Source organism: Macrotis lagotis, chromosome 7 (assembly GCF_037893015.1).
Source record: "Macrotis lagotis isolate mMagLag1 chromosome 7, bilby.v1.9.chrom.fasta, whole genome shotgun sequence".
Classification (NCBI taxonomy): Eukaryota; Metazoa; Chordata; class Mammalia; order Peramelemorphia; family Peramelidae; genus Macrotis; species Macrotis lagotis.
In genome coordinates, this window is record NC_133664.1 from 99,306,531 (window position 1) to 99,328,911 (window position 22,381).

Below are 22,381 nucleotides of genomic sequence, written 5' to 3' on the forward strand. Positions count from 1 at the left end.
AGATGTGTGACCAGAGGATAAGTCACTTAACCACCAATTGCCTTGGAAAAACAAAAACAAACAAAAACAAAAAGAAAAAAGACATCACCCTATGATGTCTTGTTTTGAATGTGATAGAACTTTTTTGTTCTTAAACATGATGTATTCCTCAAAAACAACAACAAAATACTATGTCTTAGTTAAAAATAACTCAGGATGCAAAGTTAATGGAAACCTATACCTAAAGAAAAGTCAGATAAGATTGATTGTGAATTATTTTAAAGGAATTTCTCTCTATATATAAATTCATATATATATATATATGAATATAATATTATCTAGTTTGCTTTGCTTGATGATCTAAATAAATGGCTGATTTCAGTGAATTCATTTTTTTCATTCCATAAACCACAAGCCGTGAACCTCTACAGAATCACTATCATCTTCTGCTATTTCTAAGTGTCTCTGAATAAAATTTAACAAAGCTATTCCCATAGCATTTGACAATTCCGAGAAAATACCTGTGCTTTCAAAGACATTTTTCATCTTCTGGTTCTCCACACCTGTCTTGGAATTGATAACCTTGACCACCTTAAAGATGAGAAAGGATCTTTCATTTTGGATTGTCATTTTTCTTCGGTTTGTTCACTGGTACCATCTTTGTACGATTTTTTTTTATCCTTTTCCTGTAAAGTTGAACTATCCTTCACATCTTTGAGTGAGATGAAAAGGATTTTCAGGTGTTAATTTGGAAGAGAAGCACAGAATTTTGTATCTTCAGTCTTTCAAGGAGATTTGAGAAAATATACTGTATTTATAATCATCTGAATTGACAGTTCTAGTTTTGCATTTGATAGAACTTTTTTCATTCTTAAACATGATGTATTCTTCAAAGATTATTGGATAGGTATTTCAAAAAAGTTTCAAATTTCAAAAAATTATTTCACAAGGTTATTCATACTTTATTTGTTAACAAGTTGGAGAGATAACCTCCTTATTTTCTTAATATGATTGAACATAACCACCATCTGGTGCTGTACACATTACTTTAATCAATATCTGAATATTGTAAAATTTTTATTATTTGCTACCTATTGATTGAAAAGATTGCATGTATAACTCCATGATTAGGATTGTCCAAAAAATGAGGTTTGGAGTCATGTGCATCAGTTTTTCCTCTATAAATATAACTGGGAGGAGTGACTAGGTGGCACAGTGGATAGAGCACTGGCCCTGGAGTCAGGAGAACCTGAATTCAAATCTGGCCTCAGACACTTAATAATTACCTAGCTGTGTGGTCTGGGGCAAGCTACTTAACCCCATTTGCCTTGCAAAAAAAAAAACATTAAATATAACTGGGAGATTAAGATAGCTAAACAAGAGAGGATAAAAAAGAAAAGAAGTTTTGCAGAGATGGAAGAATTTACTTTGACAAGAAAATTGGCAAACCCATTCCAAGAAACAAGAAGGAATCTAGAAAAAAATAGAAGACATAAAGAGATATTGTAATATGGACAAGATAAGCTAATATGGCTCCTGGAAGAATGTCTGTCAACTCAAATAAAATAGGTAAAATAGGAAGCAAAGTCATCTGTTATGACAGTGAAGAACAGATTTGGAGATCTGAGGATAGTTAAAGTTTTAAATAGCTTTTTAAGGGAAATGTTATTAAGAGTGAAGAAATTAATTAAATTATGATGTAATTTCAGCAGAATTTCCTCTAAATGTGGAGAAAGTAGATAATCTAGGGATGTCAAAGAAAGAAAAGACAAATTCAAATAGGAGATGAAGAACATAACTGAAATGGTGGGACAAAACCAGAAGACTATGGAAGATATGATACTAAGTTTGAATATGGGTAATAGATTAATTTAATAGGAACCTGAGTCAAGTTAATTCAAAAGAGTAGGTACAGGAAAAGTAAGGGTGAGAAATTTCAAACAAGAGAGATTTTTATAGATGCCTTCTAAGAGTAGGAGAAGTAGATTTGAGATATACCAATATTTTTATTTGCTTGAAAGGCTTTTTAAATCACATATAAATGGTTATGAGTGGTACCATTTAATTTTTCAAATACATATTAAGTTCCAACTGTTTCTGGATAACAGTGCTAGGTAATGGAGGAAATAAGAAGTTTGGATAACACATCATCCACTTTCATGTGCCTTATAATCTTATAAGGGTATAGGATACATAGTTAATTATATTTCAAAATAAATGCAAGATAAATGTATCAGTGAAAGAAAACAAATGAAACAATGACTTTATAATTCCTTTGGTTTATTTTAACCCTCACAGATGCACAATCTTCTTCAACTCACAGCAATTAATATAAATTTAAGGATTAGGTAGAGAAGGAAAACAAAAGACTTCCTATTTCTGGTTCATAAATTTCCATTATGGCTAATTCTGTTTTGTAGTTTAGTGATCATTCTGATCTTTCAATTTGTGCTCAGCGATTTAGCCAAAAATCTCCAGATTTCACACTTAAAAGAATTTATAATTGTAATTTCATCATATTTTTAGTGTTAAAGAAATAAGATTTTTTTCATATATTGAGCAGTTTTTTCCCTAATGACACATTCTTAGTCAAACTATTTAGACATATGTGTATGTGTATATATATATATATATATATATATATACATATATATATATATATGTTTATATTGCCCTTCTACCAAATTCTTATTGCACAGAACCTTTCCATTGATGTACCCTAGAATCAGAGAATCAGAAATTTAGAGGCCACAGCAATAAAATTATCTGGTTTAGCCTTTCAGTTCTAAATTGGTCTTCACTCAAACCATTTAAAGCACATGACTGCTTCCTAGAAACAAGTCCAGAGTAAGATCAATAACCATTTCCAGGGTCAAATAACTCAAAACCTTGCTTAAACTTTCCTTGTTCCTAGACAAAGTCCTTGTTACACTTGAAACTAATTTCCTTTTTAACTACCTTCAGTGAAGATAAGAACATTACCTCAGAACCATTTATTATTTCTTTTTAAGAACATCAGTGCTCTGGGGATTCAACTGTATGGAGTGACACCAACATTTCTTTTTCTATCTTGCTCTGCTTAAATAATCACTCTATTTTCTGTATCTCAGAAGTCATTTGTTCTTCCTTATACCCATTTTCTCTATTAACTTTCCTTTATTTGGAAGGGAGTAACTATTTCTCTAACTTGGCAATATGGAATTTTAGTCCTGTTTTCTGATTCACTTACTAGTATTAGATAAAACTTACTAATATAGATAGATAAATAGATAGATAGATAGAAATATAGATAGATGGATGAATGAATGTATAGATAGATAGACAGATAGATTATCTATGTCCTAATTCAAATAAGATACTGTTGTTAAGAGAAATATTACCTGGCAAGGGGCATTGTGTCAACTTTTATATCAAGAGTGACCATATACTGTCTTTTTATTTTACTTGAGATTAATATCCGTGCTTGGTAGAATAAAATATTTGCACCTATAGATGGAAATGTAGATAATGTAGTAAATGATCATAATGATAAGAAATATTCTCCAAGAATACCAAGAATAATTTTGAGTTTGCTTTGTTCATTACACTTACTATTCAATAGATATAGTTATCTCAAAACGCTTCATTCATCCTTTTATAGCTAGAGTAACAGTTATTACTTAAAGATACCTCCCTGGGCTTCATATGAACAGTTACAATAGCAAATATGTTTTCACTGACCTGAGGAAATGTCAATTTGATTCTTTTTGTTTAATGTGATGTTGATACGGACACCAACTTTACTCTCAGTGAGGTCAATCTCCACATTGCCTAAGTCATCTGCAAAGTTGCTGAAGAGCAGAAGGCCATTAGGATTCCATGTCCTGAACTGGAAACTGACAGAAAATAGGTCCTGATTGGGGCGGCCAAGTACCTCCAGGTAACTTGTGGCATTGAAGAACACAGGGACAGTATGTGGCTCCACGCAAGAAAAACTTAAATTTCCCTAAAACAAACAAACAAAAACGTACCTACTGAAGATAATTGGGTAATTTCATAATCCAACCATCAAATTTCAAACAAAAGCATGAATTTATTCCAAATACCCATCAATAAATATGAGACTATAACATGAAAAGAAATGGTTGAATATTTCCATCTTGAATCTACATTTTGTGTCATCCAAATCAATTTTAGAAGACTATCAAGTCAAGGTATACAACATTGGCCCATACTTGTGGAGAAGGAAAAGATAATAGTATGTGTTTCATTAGTGTGATGAAAGGGATCATATTGATGACTGTGTGTGTTTGTATTTGTTTATATGTACCATTCTGTTGGAGGGAAATTATAGATATGTTTCTGAATACTTTATATCTGATTCTTGATAAATCTTTCCTTGTTGACAGTATAACTCATAAACCCAGTGTGGAGGGATGGGTGTCTTTGCTCTCTATTGAACATTAGCTGGATTACAATTGATTGCTGATTAATATATCATTTATCACTCTCAGATGAACAGAAAAAATAGCACTTTGGGTTCACCATGTGGAAAGTTGACTTTTTTAGAACAAAATTTCTTATTTCACTTTCAGCACCAATATTTATGAGTTCTTCCTTTGACACTGATCATCATTGTTAATTCTACCATCCCTTAATGCTTTCCCTGATTCATAACTCTAGTTTCAAATGTAGAAAGAAACCTGATACTGGAACTGTGTTGAAAGAGAAGGCTGGATTTTGAAATAAATGTCCTGGATGTGAATATTATCTCTGTAACTTATAACTTGCATGAATTTTGAATAAACTTTTCTACTATATGTAAGTTGGCAACCTTTCTTTTTTCCTTCATTTTAGTGATGAAAATATAATTTGGAGTATATAATAATAATTTATATTTAAGAGTATTTGAAGTAAAAACAACTTTGGAGGCCTAGTCCTACTCCTTCATTTGGCAAATGATGGATGTCAAGTCCAGTGACATGGCCAATGTCATTAATTTTGTTAGAAATAAAGGTGGCATGAAATCTCATCTCCTGATCACCATTTTATTGCTCTTTTTATTGTTAATGTTTTAATAACTTTTTTAAAAAGCTCATAAAACTATGTCATTATTCTAAAAAATTCCAAGGCTCACTCTACTTGGCCACAAACCAAACTGGTTTTAATTTTTTTTTCAGATAATTTCTTACTGTGGTAAATAGGTTCTCAGGGAGATTTATTACCTTATTCAGATCTCTAAAAGACCAGGAAGAGAATTATTCAATTCATTGAAAGACTAAAATATAACCAGATCCAATTTTCATTAATTGTGGTTCATGTAGTAAGAGAGATTCAAAGGATAGCCTATGCTATGTCAGTGACAACTATAAAAATGTGCTTGCTACAGTTCATTGACACATGGGTGGAAGCAGCTGTTTCTTATAGTAGTCATCTGTTTTGCTATTACTACACCTCATGGTCTATTTCCTCATCCTTCCCTAGACTATTTCTTCCAAGTGAGTCCCAAATTATGGTTCTGTCTGTTTCTCAAGTCCTGATTTTTCCCAGTACTTTCCTTCTTCCATTTTTCTCTTTGGGATTGCAGAATTGTTGACCAGTGACTATGTCCTTAGGGTATGGACTGGATGCTCTGGAAAGATGAGATATCCATTTTCAAATATGACTTCACCTGGATAGGTTGTCTTCCATGTCACACCAAAAAACTTCCATAATTGAATTTGCCCAAAGAATGAGAATTAGAAGTTAAAGTTTTGATAACAATACTCTTTTGGCATCTCAATAAATAATCTTGCACAGATGAGGTGATTATGTGGCTTAATTACATTCCAAATCTTGCTTTCCAGGCATTAATATTTTAGCATTGTTCCTGTTTATTCTATTACTATGTATGCTCCCCTGGTAATTAGATAGACTAAAAGCTATGGCCTAGAAAATGGAATTATATTTAGACAGTCTGACAATAATTCACAAATTCAGTGTGTATACATAAAATAGTGAAATAGGCAATTAAACCGATGATCTTTGCTGAAAAAGATTTTGATAACTTGTGGGAAAAGTACTATCTTTGCTGAAATTATTTAGATAAATTGCCTTGGCTCCCATTCATTTTTAATATGTAGACATAGTCTGTAAAGATGACATTTTCATCCTGTCCTTCAGATTTGTTTTTCCCTCCAAACACTTACATACCCTAAAATGCCATGGGTCTTCCGTGCCTGTGCAAAACCTCAGCACATTAATGATCAGATCTAAGGCTGCATGTCTTTCTGAATTAATATTCAAATTAAATTTCCTTTACACCTTCACAGATGATTATTTTAAAATATTTCATTTTAATGATGAAAGGGACTGTCTTTGCATATTAACTGGGCTTCTGGACCTAACCATACACTTGAGTCATGAGAACTGTCTCAGAGGTAAAGTAAAAGGTTCTTCTTCAGTGATCGGTGGCAAATTTTGCAGCCTGAATGTAATATGGGAAAGTGGCAGTATGTTCTGGATGTCAATCTTTTACTGAAATGTCAGCCTCTGGCATCTTTGAATGCAAGTCTCATGAACAAATATTTGCTCCTGTCTAGAAGTTCTTTCTATATAATCCCCATTCCTCTTTGTTTTGCCTAGAGCTTTCAGAATGAATATAAATTCTGGCTCTAAATTTCATTCTATGAATGGGAATGTTATTTGTTTATGTTTATGTGTGTGTGTGTGTGTGTGTGTGTGTGTGTGTGTGTGTATGTGTGCAAATGTACCTCATTGAATGTGTGTACTTATTATTTGTATTTTTAAAGAATTGGAGAATATCCTCCCCCTTCTTTTTATATTCTTAACTCTGTCAGGTTGGAGACCTTACATATATTTTGTGAGGTCTTTTGTTTGGATTTCACACTTTAAATAAATCTGTGAAATCAAGTGAAAGTGGTTCAGGAACCAATCAGAGGGAGTTAGAAGGTGTTTAATAGATATTCATCCAGTGATTCTTCCAGAAAACTCAATGAAAATTGACAGAAATGGTATTTTGAAATGAAAGAACCAGTCATTAGATACTAGCTACCATGTTTAGAAAATTTTAGGAAAAACTGAAGATGAGAATAGTTTCATTCTTATTTCTTTTTTTTAAATGGAGTCATAGGAACAAAGCAGGTGCTTAATAAATTCATGCAAAATGACTAAACAATTTATTCTTGCATAAATGGAACACTGAAATGGATTGCCCACACTATTACATTAGTCCCCCAGGGTTAAAAAATGATCATTATTATTAATGATGATTTTTATAGCTAGAATTTATATAGCTCTTTGAAGCTACAAAGTGCTTTTCTTATGTTTTCTCATTTAATTTTTCAAAACAACCCAGTGAATTAGATACTTTTCAACCCCATTTCACAGATGAGAATAAGGAAATAAAAAGGGATTGAGAGTTTTGCTCAGACATACACCTTAGAGGTGGCTGAGGTAAAAATAAAACTCAGAGCTTTCTGATTCAAAGTTCATAATCAATATGCTCATAGCTAATTTTATTCAACTATATCCAGTTATAGATTATATCTTCATATGAAACAATATCTTATTTAAATTGTTTTATCAGAAATTTTCTTTTAAATTTCAATTTTTTACACATAGAGTATATGCAACATTATTTTATTTTTAGAGAGTATAATTTTTTTTCTTGTGATCAGAAGTTAGTGGACTTTATATCTAAACATTCTCGTAAATATAGATGCATTTGAGCCTTGAACGGACCATTGTTCGGGCATGATGGGACTTCAAGTTGTCTGATACTTTTATGTTAGTCTCAGGGCAAGAGCCTGGGCAGTAGAAACTAGTTGTTCTTGGAAGCACAAAAGCCCACATTATTGCTAAATTTCTAAAATGATTTCCTGTTGATATAACTATTATAAGTCCTAAATTTATCATAAAATACAGAGATTAAAAGAGTTTGGTTTTGATTAAGATCCAGTTTTAGAGACTTCACACCAAAGTTCAAAACAGAAATGCTCCAGGCACAAAACTCAAAGTTTTTAAGTTGTTTTGTTGGAGAAGATTGCTCTGGTGATGCCACATTCAACCCTTGAGCATTTTAACACGCATTTTAAATAGTTCTCCTTTAAAATTTAAATTGCTTAGCTTTCCCACTAAAACTTTTCTTCTCTTTTAGAGCATGAAAATGGGAGAACATTTTATTCTTTTATATTTTTACTTTTAACTTTTTTCATATAGTACATAAAACAATAAAATTTTAATGTCTATTAAAAAGCATTTACAAATAGGGACCTATTTATAAATTGAAACTGTGACCTATGGTCCAATTTGTTCCTTGTGGTTGATGTATCTTTATTCCTTGTAGAAGAAAAGTATTATTTGTTACATTATTGAGAAACACTCATGTGTCTTTATTCTAATTCAGTTACTGTCACCTAGATCTGAGACATATTGGGAATCTCAGCACAGTTTTATTACTCCCAAAGGTCTATGGATTATTTCAGGAATAGTTGTCCTTTAGTTTTATTAGGAGTAGACCAATAATTGTATATAATTTTGTTTAATGGGATTTTTTTCTACAAATAGATCTAGTTGATTTGTCAAATATTCTTTGAAACCCTTAACATCTGTGATTTGTGATAATACTATATAGCTTCTATTCCATATGTTTGTTGCATGGAAGGCATTTAGAAAATCTTAAAAGCTCCTCACACCTCGCAGACTGGCCAATATGACCATAAAGGGCAATGGGATTTGGGAAATCTGGGACACTAATACATTGTTGGTGGAGCTGTGAACTCATCCAACCTTTCTGGAGAGCAATTTGGAGTTCCATCCAAAGGGCAACAAAAATGTGCATACCCTTTGATCCAGCAATACGATTACTGGGGCTATAGCCTGAGATATCATGAAAAAAAAGGTAAAAACATTACTTGTAAAAAATATTCATAGCATCCCTGTTTGTGGTGGCAAAGAATTAGAAACTTAACGAATGTCCATCAATTGGGGAATGGCTTAACAAACTGTGGTATATGTATGTCGTGGAACACTATTGTTCTATTAGAAACCAGGAGGGATGGGAATTCAGGTAATCCTGGAAGGATTTGCATGAACTGATGCTGAGCAAGATGAATAGAACCAGAAGAACATTGTACACTCTAATAGCAACATGGGAGTGATGGGCAACCTTAATGGTCTTGCTCATTCCATCATTACAACAGTCCAGCACAATTTTGGGGTATCTGCGATGGAGAATACCATCTGTATCCAGAGAAAGAATAGTGGAGTTTGAACAAGGACCAAAGACTATTATCTTTAATTTAAAAAATGTTATCTTATTAGGTAATTTTGCTATCTCTTATACTTTATATTTCTTCCTGAAGGATATGATTTCTCTCGTATCACATCCAACTTAGATCAATGCATACCATGGAAACAATGTAAAGACTAACAGGAACCTGTTAGTTAGAACCCTGCCTTCTGTGGGGGTTGGGGGGAGGAAAGCAAGATTAGGGGGAAAATTGTAAAATTAAAAATAAATTAAATCTTTCTTAAAAAAAGAAAAGTTCAAAGTTCTTTTTAAATATGACAGCATTTTCCTGATTCTAGTTTTTCATATTCAATATCAACAATTCTCTCTTCTTTCATCCATGATGAATTTCTAGTTCTACTGAATGATCATCTTTAATCTATCCACAGACTAAAATTAATTGAATCAACAAGGCTTACCACATTGGAAGGCTCTAACTTCTTCCTCTTGGCAAGATCAGTAATATTATTTCCATTGTAGTTAATGCTTTCCATGCATCCTTTGAAATTTTTTCTACTGTTGGAACTTGGTTTCCCAGAAAAAGGCAGACCTCCAAAGGTTATCTTTGAGAAAGAAGAAGATGTACAGAATCCAATTATAAATACAATTTTACAATACCACAAGGAAAAAGTAGTTATATTACACAATGATAGAGGTTACTTATAGAATAAAATGTGGGCAAATCCTCTTTATAATGAAACCAATCTCTAAACACCCCTCTCCCATTTCCTAGTAAATCTTTGTACATTAAAACAAATCTTCCCTAAAGGAAATATTACTGAGAGTAATCTAATTTCAAAAAGAATTAAGTTCCCACTTGTATCATATAATTGGTTACTATTATTCCATACTTGTTGATGTTGTGTTTCATAGTTTCAATTGAAAATGTTTTAGAATTTATGAACAATGTGAAAAAGTCAAGGTGCTTCTCCTATCTAGTCTTTCTAATCATATTTGAAAGTCAAAGAGACAATTTTGTTGCTATTTATGTATTCATAATATCACAAAAATAAACAAATATTGAATCTAGTAAACAAACTCATGTCTTTGATAACAGAAGTGAATCACATGAAAAGAACAGTGGTTATATGTTTGCATAGACATGCAAAGATATATGCAACAATACATACATGTATAGAGATAAAGGCACATGCTATTCACATTTCAGAACACGTACTATGCAAACACATCTATGCACACATGCAACATGTACATACATGCTTGCATAGGTAGATAATATGCATACATACAATGCTTTCATACACATATGTTCATAATGTTTATAATATCTATAAAGGAATATGTAGGATAAAACATACATGTATTACAAATACACACACACAGATAGATATATATATATATATATATATATATATGTAGATTGGCACAGCTATATACACACAAATAATTATATGCCTATATCCTACAAACATATATTTATACATATATATATATTATATCCTAGATATATAAATTTGACATTATAAACTATACATTTATAAATACATGTGTGCCTAATCCCCTTCCCACATACATACAATTGATATTGTGACATATTATATAGAGTCCATGTATGTCTATATATATGTATTTATAAATATAATTTATGTTTATATATTTACATATACAAACATAATTTATAGATGTGATACTGTATCATATTCTTACTTAAATACATATATCGATTGATTAATTGATAGATGGATAGATAAATCTAATCAGAATAATTTAAATTCATAAATCTACCTTTATATTTTTGAATGGCTGAAACACGGAGGAAACACTTTTATTACCTTTCTTTAAGAGGGAAGAACTACTTTTCTCCCATGGCATAAATAGAATTCTTTTTTTAAATCTAGATCAGAATAAATGTCCTCTGTGATATCTCCTAATTCTAAAGTCTGTTTTATTCTAGGAAACTACCAAAGAATCTCTTAGTGAGAATGGATCTTTGATAGAATGTCCAAGAGGCAAATCTAACTAAAGTCACTAAAGTTGACTAAAGAAAATCTTATGCAGTTTTATGTGTAGAAGACAATAGACAGAACTCTTGTTACAGTTCTTTGATAAGCAACAACAAACTAGAAAACAAGAGAAACAACAAAAACATTGTCTACTAATGTAATAATTAAAGCGCTCAACTTTTCAATCTTCCCAACAGCAGGAGAAGATTGAGATTACGGGGTGGCTAGGTGGCGTAGTGGATAAAGCACCAGCCTTGGAGTCAGGAGTACCTGGATTCAAATCAGTCTCAAACACTTAATAATTACCTAGCTGTGTGGCCTTGGGCAAGCCACTTATCCCCATCTGCCTTGCAAAAAAAAAAACCTTAAAAAAAAGAAGATTGAGATTACGAATGAAATCATGAGCTACATCATATTGGCTCTACTGGGATAGGCTACCCTCCCAGATATTATTTGTATGAAAGAGAGACATACAATACCACGTCATTCTTTTACACCAGTGTTAACTCTTTGTTATCATTTGACATCATTGGACTTCAGCTATTTCACATGAGAAATGAAAGGGACAAAGTAGAGGACCTATTTGAAGTTATAAAATTTGCATCTGACGAAAAGGTAATAAATGAAACTTTGAACTAAAAAGTCTTTGTAAATTTGTATTTTGTTGCTGCTGATGTTCTTCCTTTCCTCTCATCTTGCAATGCAAAAAAGTATTAGTAATGCTATTTATTAGAAAGGAATGATGCTGACTTGACTTAGGGCCTTCACATGATGAAGAATCCTCTCAAATGTTACACTTTCCTAAAGTCAGGAATCACTTCTAGCTCTGCTTTGGGAAAAATGTCAGAAGACAAGTTGAATATTCAGATTATGTTCCTATATTGTCCAAGTTGATCTAGTCCTTTCTTAACATTTAGATTCAAACAAAGATTGATTTAGTTCTATATAACCTGAGGGTATTTATTCTTGAAGGCAACTAACTTATAGAGTCTAGGTAAGCTTAGATACACCACTAGTTCCAAAGATCTTTGGAATGTTGATCAGATTCCCTTTTTTGCTCTCCAACAGGTAGTTTGTAAAATACATAAATGAATGAATGAATGGATGGATGGATGGATGGATGGAAAAGGGGAATCAAACATTTATTTCTTTTTATTTATTGTTATTTTACATAATAATGAACCTTAATACTTATACATTTTAAAGTTCACAGTTCTATTTCTTTTAAAGAGATTTTTATTTTCAGTTTCAAATTCTCTTCCTCTTTGCAACCTCTCTCTTACTCATTCAGAAGGCAAGCAGTCTACCACAGGGGTTTATTTAAAACTAATTTTTATTCTAACTATAATTTTTTCTCATTTCTATTAGAATTTTGAAAGAAATCAAAGTCAAAATTAAGTTTTAACTGTCAGGCATTTGTATTTTAAACATAAGAGTTTCAGAGAATACATGACCAAATTATATACCACTGTTGAGTGCAATACTATCTTCAAATGTTTCAGGAAACTCAATTTCTTGGAGTGAGAATGGAGAAAAGAAATAGAAGATGTTTAAAATGCAAAGAAATATTACATGTCATAATAAATTATGTAGTGCATGTTTGGATATTACCATGCATCAACTAGTAGAGAAAAAAGAATAGAGATCATTAGAGATTAATAAACAATAAAAAATGAGTTTCATAAAAAGAAAATAGATTTAAAATAGCAAGAGATCTAGGAAGCCATTTAGTCCAAGCTACTCATTTTTCTATTGAAGAAACAGACCTATCCAGGACAAGTGACTTGCCTAAAAGTGACTCACACTGATAGTAAAGGTTGGAATAAGAATTTGAACACTAGTCATTTGACTCCAAAAGTATTGATTTTTCTATTGCTTCATACAGTTAATGGAGACAGAAGAAAAGATGGGAAAAGTAGAAAGCAACAGGCATGTTTAGAAATGAATGTGAAGTTACAAGGAATTGAAGTCATTATAGACCAAATAGAAAGAATAAATTAAAGCTAATTTCTTTTCTATGTTTCTCCTCTTCTTTTCTAATTCCTCAAAAAAATGAGTAGCAATATACTTATACGATAATAATAGTAATAACAACTAGCTAGCTACTAAGTAGCACTTTAGGTTGCAAAGCTAATATGCTACCTCATTTAGTTGAAATATATTTTAGATAATACTAACACATAAGAATGATATTTTTAATTGAAATGATTCCATTTTGCTCATATAGTTATACTCTGTGGATCACTCTAAATTCTAAATTTCATTTCCATAGCTAGAGGAAGTGATGTAAATTGAATCTTTTTTTAAGGGTTTTGTTTTTTTTTTGCTATGCAATGGGGTTAAGTGGCTTGCCCAAGGCCACACAGCTAGGTAATTACTAAATGTCTGAGACCGGATTTGAACCCAGGTACTCCTGACTCTAGGGCCGGTGCTTTATCCACTGCGCCACCTAGCTGACCCTTAAATTAGATCTTCATAGAATTTATTGGCTAGTTTTTGACCTTTAGCAAGTCATTTAACTTCTCTGATTTTATTTTTTTTATTTTTAAAGTGAATAGGATTAGATATTCTCTAAGATTCTTTATCAATTTGAAATTTATTTTTTCTTTTATTCTGAAAACAATGTGGTATAGAAGATAGCATTAGAACACCTTAGTTCTAGTTCTGGTTTGGATGTTTATTAGCTATGTGATCTAGGAGGTTCCTTCCATGATTCTACTACTTTGGGCAGTAACTTAATCTTAGTGAATCTTTTGACACCTTTAAAATCAAATAAAATCACATCCATGCTAAATAGCTTATAATACTTTTATAAAAATCCAAGGTACTGATTTCTTTGTGAAATTGATTTGAAAAGGGTAAAATGTTATGCAAATAGGAATATACTATTAATCCTGATTTAGTGAGGAACATTCATATTCATAGAATAGTGGTTGGCCTTAAACCAAAATAGCTCAGCAAATAGTGACTTGGGTTATGCCGCTTAATAATATAAAATATCAGCATTTGGGGTTAATGGATTTTATCTTATGACAAATAAGAAATTTACTGTGTTGTTTTCTAAGTGTCCAAGATCTTTTTAAACAAATTGTTGACCAATATATTCTCCTTATAAAATCAACATTGCTATAATATATGATGAAGAATCAAAATAGGTTATTTAAGGAGTTTCTATTTTCCAAGGAGTACTTTGAGATAAGTCATGGACATACAGCTACTTTCTGAATGCTATAGTCTACCTAAATACAAAAATGTTCATCACCAGTAGGCTAGCCATTTTAGTAACCTGTGAAATAAAGAAAAATATAAATGATCCTCAGTCCCTTTTATCTCCTTTTCACATTTCTAGGGATGGTAGCAGAAAAGGTGAAAGAAAAGTCTAAGAATCAAGAGATTTCATTATATATATCTATCTATATATATATAGATATATAGATAGATATAAATTTAAATTAAATTGTTTTACTAAAAATGTGAGCTTCTCATTAGCCCCTCATACAAATAGGGGAACTGTCTAATACCAATTTTGGCATACTTGCAATAATTGAAACTAAAAGAAGCAATAAATCTATTAGCTACATAGTAGGATTCTCATTAGATAGTCAAATAAAGGAGTTGGCATGTTGGTTTTTTTTGTTGTTGTTTAAAAAGTGTCCGAAGGCAACCAGGAAAAGAATTTCATGGGTATTCAATCTTGTATTACATTGCTTATAATAATCATGTGCAAAAAAGACTTTGCAAATCATTACAGTTTATAAACCAACATCTGCTGCAGAGGATAAACAAATGAAATTCTAGAGAAATTCTAGACCCTTCAAGTAAAACCAGCATATATGCTGAAAGTTGCTTAGTTTAGTGTATTTGTGGAAATAGCAAAAGGTAGAAAGAAATTATTGATAAGTGAAGTGCAAGAACAAGGATTGAGGGGAAGCTAGGTGGCGCAGTGAATAGAGAACCTGCCTTGGAGTCAGGAGTACCTGTGTTCAAATCCACCCTCAGACACTTAATAATTACCTAGCTGTGTGGCCTTGGGCAAGCCACGTAACCCCATTTGCCTTGCAAAAAAAAAAAAAAAAGAACAAGGAATGAGAAAGTCTTAAGACTTGTAGATTATATGCCAACTTCACACATATGAAATGGATCCCTTTAAACTCTGTGGGCTTTAGTTTTATCATCTGTAAAATGAAGTGATTGAAGTAGTTGGCCTCCAATTCTCTTCCATCTCTAGATCTATGATTCTATGAAGACTTCATTTAAGAAGAGAATTGAAACAAATTGTATATAGTAAGAACTGGATCACATGGGAAAAATGAAATTGATTTTATTGTAAAAGGGGGGAATTAAATTGTTTCTGATCTAGGAATCATGGCTTAATGAATTGCGTATGCATCATTGACTTGTAAGGGCAGATATAAAAATCATAATAGAGCTAAAAGATTTCATATTTTACAAAGTTATATTATCTTATTTAAAGAAGTTTTTGATGACAAAATTAGGATAAGTATAACAAAAAACTCATAAACTATAATCATTCTATTTAACTTATATATCCTATAGCAAGACCAGAATAGATTAACAGTGCCTTACTGAGTAAACATTAATTTTATTCCACAAATAATGAAAAAATGAGTGTGAAAAGAAAAAACAATTTAGAATATGAATTCAATTGTAAAAACATATAGAAAAATGTAAGATTATTAATTGCATCACCTAATAAAAGAGACAAAAATAGTAGAAGATAAAGCCAGTTTAAATGAAGTTTTCCAAGAGATTCAACCTAGCAAACGTATTCCAAAGATATTTATGTATAGAAACAGAAGGCAGAAAATAAAAAGAAGAAAAATGGAAAGGATCTGAAAATATTTTATAATTTAGCAAACTCCATCAAGTTAACTACAAAAACTCTAACCTTTCTTGAATATATTTACAGATAATATAGAAATATTTCTGAAAAGAATAAAGACAGAAATCAATGAATTTATTCTAGTATAGCTGTATTTTAAGTCTAGGGAGGCAGAGAGAGAAAGGAGGGAGACAGACAGAGACTGAGAGACAGAAACAGACAAAAATAAGAAACAGAGAGATAGATAATGACAGACAGTCAGAGACAGAGACAAAGATAGATACAGAGGAAAGGAGGAAGAGCTATGGAGACAGACACAGACACAGAAAGGAACAGAACAGAGAGACAGAGATACAGGTGAAGAGACACAGAGAGAGAGATAATGAAAGATGAAAGAGATTCTTAAATATATTGGATATCATTTTGCTCCTTCTGTGCACTAAAATAGTTGACCTAATGACTTTTAGGTATTTTCATTTTCTTTTACATTCTATGATCTTTTAAAAAGACAAACAATTCACTAGTATGAGGACAGTAGTAACCAAGATACTCACATTCTCCCTTTCCTCCTCTTTCTTCTCTCTTCCCCTACTGTCTGTCTATCTGTCTGTCTCTCTCTTTTTCTCTAGGGATATATATATATTTATGTATATATATATATATATGTCAGATGTGTATTCACTCATATGTATGTTTTTGCTATTATAAGACTATATCCGTTGTGTTTATTTTTACCACTAAAATCTTGTAAAATATTAAAATTAAATTATTTTATAAAGGTCACTAAGTAGACACTTCTCAAAAATATGAAAGGGACTCCAAAACATAACACATATTTGTGTTGAAAATAAATGACAAAAATATATACTAAATGGAAATGTTCAAATAATCTTCATAAGTTCATTACATTATAAACACTTTAACATCAGCTATAATTCACAATTCTATATTACCCTCAGTCCTTGAGTTGCATCTAGTATGCATTATAACTATTATACAGTCATCTGTATATTTGTGTGAATGCATTTATAAGCATAAATACATGTATATAAACATTAGAATGCAGAATATAAATATGTTTTTGCATATATACTTTTATGCATGCACACATCACAATTAAAATAAATAAACTAGAATGAAACCTTCAGAATTCCTCAAGTGATTTATTAACCTAACAGAAAAATCATGATTTCACCATGAATTATCCCATTGTAATGAAATTTGGAGATTGTCTTTAATCAATTAAAGAGTTTCAAAAATATCTCATGTAAAATCTATAAAATTAAATATATTCATAATTTGTAGATGATTGACTATTTTGAGGAAAACAGTGACTCATTTATTTGAACATCCAAATGATTTTTATGTTTGAAAACTTCCTTCCTACAATCATGAGAATGAATAGGTGACAAAGAAAAACACATGAGAGAGACAAAATAATATATGAAGAAAAAGACATGCTTGGGTTTCATAAAATGGAGCTGTTTAATAAAGTCACCCCATGTTATCATTATTTACATCTATTTAATTACCTCATAATCCAAGTCCAGATAATCAAATTCTCCATTCGTCCGAAAATGTTGCAAATGCCTATCCAGAGTCAGGTTGATGTTCCGTCCATGGCGTTCAATAATAACAGAATGCCAGTGGTGATCATCTAGCAAACTTCCTGTCATCACAGATGTATGGCCATATATGGAGCCAAATTGGTTGCTCCCTGAATGATGTGAAAAGATCAAGGAAATGAATGAATGACAGACTCACTGAAGAGGAATTCAATTCCACATACAATGTCAATTATCTCCCAAATTTGATTCTCAGTAAATTTAGCAAAGAATGTTATAATGTAACTGTATTCCAAGATGGCGCTGTTTGAAGTATATTTAACATTTTTCCACAAAGAAAAGAATCTAGACCTCTTTTTAAAGTCATAAAAAGAAAGCATAAAACTTCAGTGGTATCTTTTAGCAGAATCCCAATTGTAAAAAGTTTCAAAATTTGGAAAGTTTAAGTTTAACTGACGTAGTAAAAAGAATGTGTTTCTTTGAGTAAAGAGATGTATTTCAAGTCCAGATCCTTGTACTAACTAGCTGCATGATTACTGGTAAGTCAGTTAGCTTCTTTGAACCTGTTTCCTTGCTTTTAAAATGGGGATGCCAAACTCCCTAACTCAAAGGATTATTGTGAGGAAAGAACTTTGTAAACTTGCATTATATATATATGAAATATGATTAGTTTATGTGCCATTTTTTAGCTGCCAAAGCAGAATGCCCCTTAGCCTCAAAAGATAAAGGGAATGAAGCATCCAGGAGTCTTAGAGTCTCCCTCACTAGAAAAGAAGACGATCATATTGCTTACAAAGAAATTCAGAATGATCAGATACTTGGTATTTCCTTATTATTTATTTTTGTAATATGAAAATATAAAGGACAGATCAAGTAACAAAGAAGTAGGGGAAAAGTCATTTATGGAAATAAAAATATCATGAAAAACTGAAATGGGAAGAGGTCTTTTCTGAGACCAATTTTATAGCAAAAATTGAATGATGAAGAAAGAGAAAAATGTCTACCATCTATGAATTTTAAGGGGAAAAGGAGTAACTACTCTCAACCCTAACACTCTAAAGCTGGGAACTGAGTGACATATAGGGCCTCCAACGATCAAAAACTTCCTTAACGTGATATAACACAGTGCAAAGGTCATTGAAAATAAGTCAAGAGATCTGAATTCTATTTCTGACACCATGACTCAATATTTGTGTGCCAATGGAAAATAATCTCACCTCTCTGGACCCAAAACTCTTTCCCTATAATACATGATTAGATTAGAACAGAGGAATCAAAAAAGTTACTTGTGGCAATGGCATTTAGGATTCAACTACATTAAAATATAATTGAAAATATATAAGATAGAAAACATAATAGCACAAAGATAATGTTAATTTTGATTTTCTAAGTGAATATGTGGCCTGCAGGGATTCCTATGTACAGTAAGTAGCCCCCATCTCTATTTCTGTTTGAAATCACTGGTATAGGGGACTTTGAAAATTTCCTGAAACTTTAAATTTGTGAAACTATGATCCTATATAAAGCACTCTCCTTACATTGTAACAAAAGTAAACCAGTTATATTGTTATTATGTACAGATTAGTTTCTATTTCCTATTAAAAGGAAATGTTTAAATTTATTTATATACCTAGTTGGGAACATATTTTTATTTATTTATTTATTTAAGGCAATGGGTTAAGTGACTTGCCCAAGGTCATACAACTAGGAAATTATTAAGTGTCTGAGGCCAGATTTGGACTCAGGTCATTCTGACTCCAGGGCCAGTGCTCTATCCATTGCATCACCTACCTGCCTCTGAAATGTAATTTTTTTCAATTTCTTTATGATTCTGACACTGTAGGAGATCTTTCATGGATAAATTTCCTTTCTCAATAAAAATTTACCACTCTTGGTGTTTCTACATCTTGTAATCTGAGATCAATGTCATAACAACAAGAAGTTAAATGATTTGATCAGTTATTCAAGTAATCTCTGTCAAAGACAAGACTTGAACTCAGGTCATCATCCATAATGTCACATTATATCTTTATGTATTTGTATGTAGTTGATGAGAGAGAGAGAGAGAGAGAGAGAGAGAGAGAGCAAGAGATAGAGAGAGGAGAAGAAGAAGAAGAAAAAAGAAGAAGAAGAAGAAGAAGAAGGAGAAAAAGGAGAAAAAGGAGAATGAAATAAAGAAAGAAAAAAAAGAAGCAGAAGAAGAAAAGAAGAAGAAATAACATGGTAGAGCCAAAGTATTGAAACAATATAGAAAGAAGCATAAGAGAATATAATGCTAAGCAAACATAGAAAATGCTGACAATATTTATAAGGAACGCTAGTATTACCTTGCATAGCAATCAGTCCCTTTTCTCTTATTAATATAGAAAATTATAAGATGAACCATAGTTTTAGGGGGTTTGGATTGATTATATTTAAAAATAATAATGATGACTACATATTATATAGTTACTGTGGTTTTCCTGTCTTACAGAACTTTCACAATTCTCTATGTCTACAAGATAAATGTAAAGAGCCAATGCTAGCAGAATAAAGAGAAGTATGAAAGAGAGAAAAAAAAACACTATAACTAACATCTTTGAAATATTGTTTTCATATTTTTTAGGCTAGAAAGCACAGTAGAACTCAGACAGAAGAGTCTAACATATAGTCATGAAATTAAAGAGGACCTGTATAATGCTAAGCTCCCAGACCTTTTATTAAATGAGTTTCCATTTGTATTCCCAATTCAAGGAGTATCAATTTCCCTCTGGAAGAAGTGTTCCCCTAGGAGGAGGGAATGGATTTTTTTCACCATAACCTTGGTTAGTGTATTTCCCTCAGTCTATAATACTGCACATATAATGGAAGAGAAATGAATAGTTTTTGGATTTAACAAATTTAAGACAACCTTTCCCCTCTCTGCTTCCCCCCAACCTTAACTGGTTGTGACAATAAGCTAAGAGGGAGCTCAGTTGGAGTGAGTAATGTATCTATCTTTTTCCTTCAGTCTGTTTCATTATATGCTTTATAGGTAAGAAATAATGAATAAGCAATGATCTATGAATATATATGAAATATGACCACAGAATCACAAATTAAAACAAAAGCCTGATGAAAACGAAAGTTGTTATTTTTTTGACATCAGTTGGTAATATTCTGAATATATATATAACTTTGTCTAAACAGATACTAAAACTAGAATTTTAATGATATAGCTAAATATCACTGAAATATTGTAAAATCTTGCAACTACATCATTAAGTCATTAAAGTATTTGTAACACTAATCTTATAGATATGCCCACCACTATAAAATTTTTTCACCCAAATTCAATACTTTTCTAAAACAACATAGCAATGTATACTCTCATAGATCATTAAGTTGAGCCTGGATTACAGATTCAGGGCCTATCTATAACCTCATTAACTATCATAATATAAATCTACAAACTTAAGGGGGGGAGACTGTTTTTTGTCATTTCTTTTTCAGAACTATGCAAACTAATTATGGGAAATTACTTCTTGACTATTGTCATATTAGTGACGGAAGAAAAGGCGGGGGGAATAGAGTCTATCTAACTGCATTGAAGATAAATCAGTATGGTTTTCTGATCTATGTAAAAGTCAGTGTATACATACTTTTTATTCAATTTCAAGTGTTATAGATATACAAAGATTTTGAAAAAGAGAAAATTACTACTATGCTATTTGCAGTATCTATCATCTACGTATTTGGTAAATCTGCCTTATTTGCAAGAGTGGAGGGAAATTACATTTTTTTCATATTAAAACACAAAATGAATATGTATTCAGTTGAATTTTGTTATGACAAAATGTTGTTGTTTTGCTCTTGCTATTATGACTGTGGTTATTGTTTTTGGTGTAGACATCATATTGAATCCATACAAGGATGTTCCTGATAAGATAACTTTCTCTAACAACTTAATTATATCATAAATAAAATTAAAGCCCTTGATCATCCCCTTCATATATAAGCCTATATAGGAAAAGCCCAATTTCATAATGAAAATGTAAATTGAATCAGTTGTCTCTGTGTCTTTTTTTTTTTAGGTTTTTGCAAGGCAAACACGGTTAAGTGGCTTGCCCAAGGCCACACAGCTAGGTAATTATTAAGTATCTGAGACCGGATTTGAACCCAGGTACTCCTGAATCCAAGGCCGGTGCTTTATCCACTATGCCACCTAGCTGCCCCATGTCTCTGTGTCTTTTAAAAAAAAAATTATAGTATAGTGGATAGAATGCCAGGCCTGGAGCCAGGATGACCTGAGTTCAAATATGGCCTTAGACACTTACAAGTTGTGTGACCTTAGACATGCCACTTGCCCTCTATTTGTCTCAGGTTTTTCAACTGTAAAATGGGGAAGATAATACTACCTAACTCTCATGGTTATTATAAGGATCAAATAAACCAATAATTATAAAACACTTGGCATAATATCTGGTACACATTAAATGATATATAAAAGTGGTCTATCAATTACTATCACCATCACCATCATCATCATCTTCATCCTCTTGTCTTTCTTTTCTCATACAAAAATAATGAAAATAATATTTGCATCACAGAACTAAAAGTGCTTTGTAAATTTTATAGTTTTATGCAAATATAAACTTCTCAAAGTGGTGGTGACAATTATGAAGGTGTAGGAAGATAAAAAGATTCTGTTCTACAATTCAAATATTTGTATTTTGATTTTGACTGTAACACACAATTCCATAACTAAAAAATATAGTTTACAGGACAGATAATGCAGAAG

The 22,381-nt window shown here is 31.6% G+C and overlaps 1 protein-coding gene across 1 annotated transcript in view; it reads right to left on the minus strand.

Annotated features, from left to right (window-relative positions):
• The window catches only part of CNTNAP2 (contactin associated protein 2), a 2,968,630-nt gene that overhangs the window by 1,762,882 nt on the left and 1,183,367 nt on the right, over window positions 1-22,381 (minus strand). The window contains exons 6-8 of the mRNA XM_074193472.1: window positions 17,590-17,774; window positions 9,670-9,813; window positions 3,700-3,964 (exon numbers count right to left, since the gene is read on the minus strand). Coding sequence (XP_074049573.1) covers window positions 3,700-3,964; window positions 9,670-9,813; window positions 17,590-17,774 — 594 coding nt within the window. The remainder of the gene's footprint in view (window positions 1-3,699; window positions 3,965-9,669; window positions 9,814-17,589; window positions 17,775-22,381) is intronic.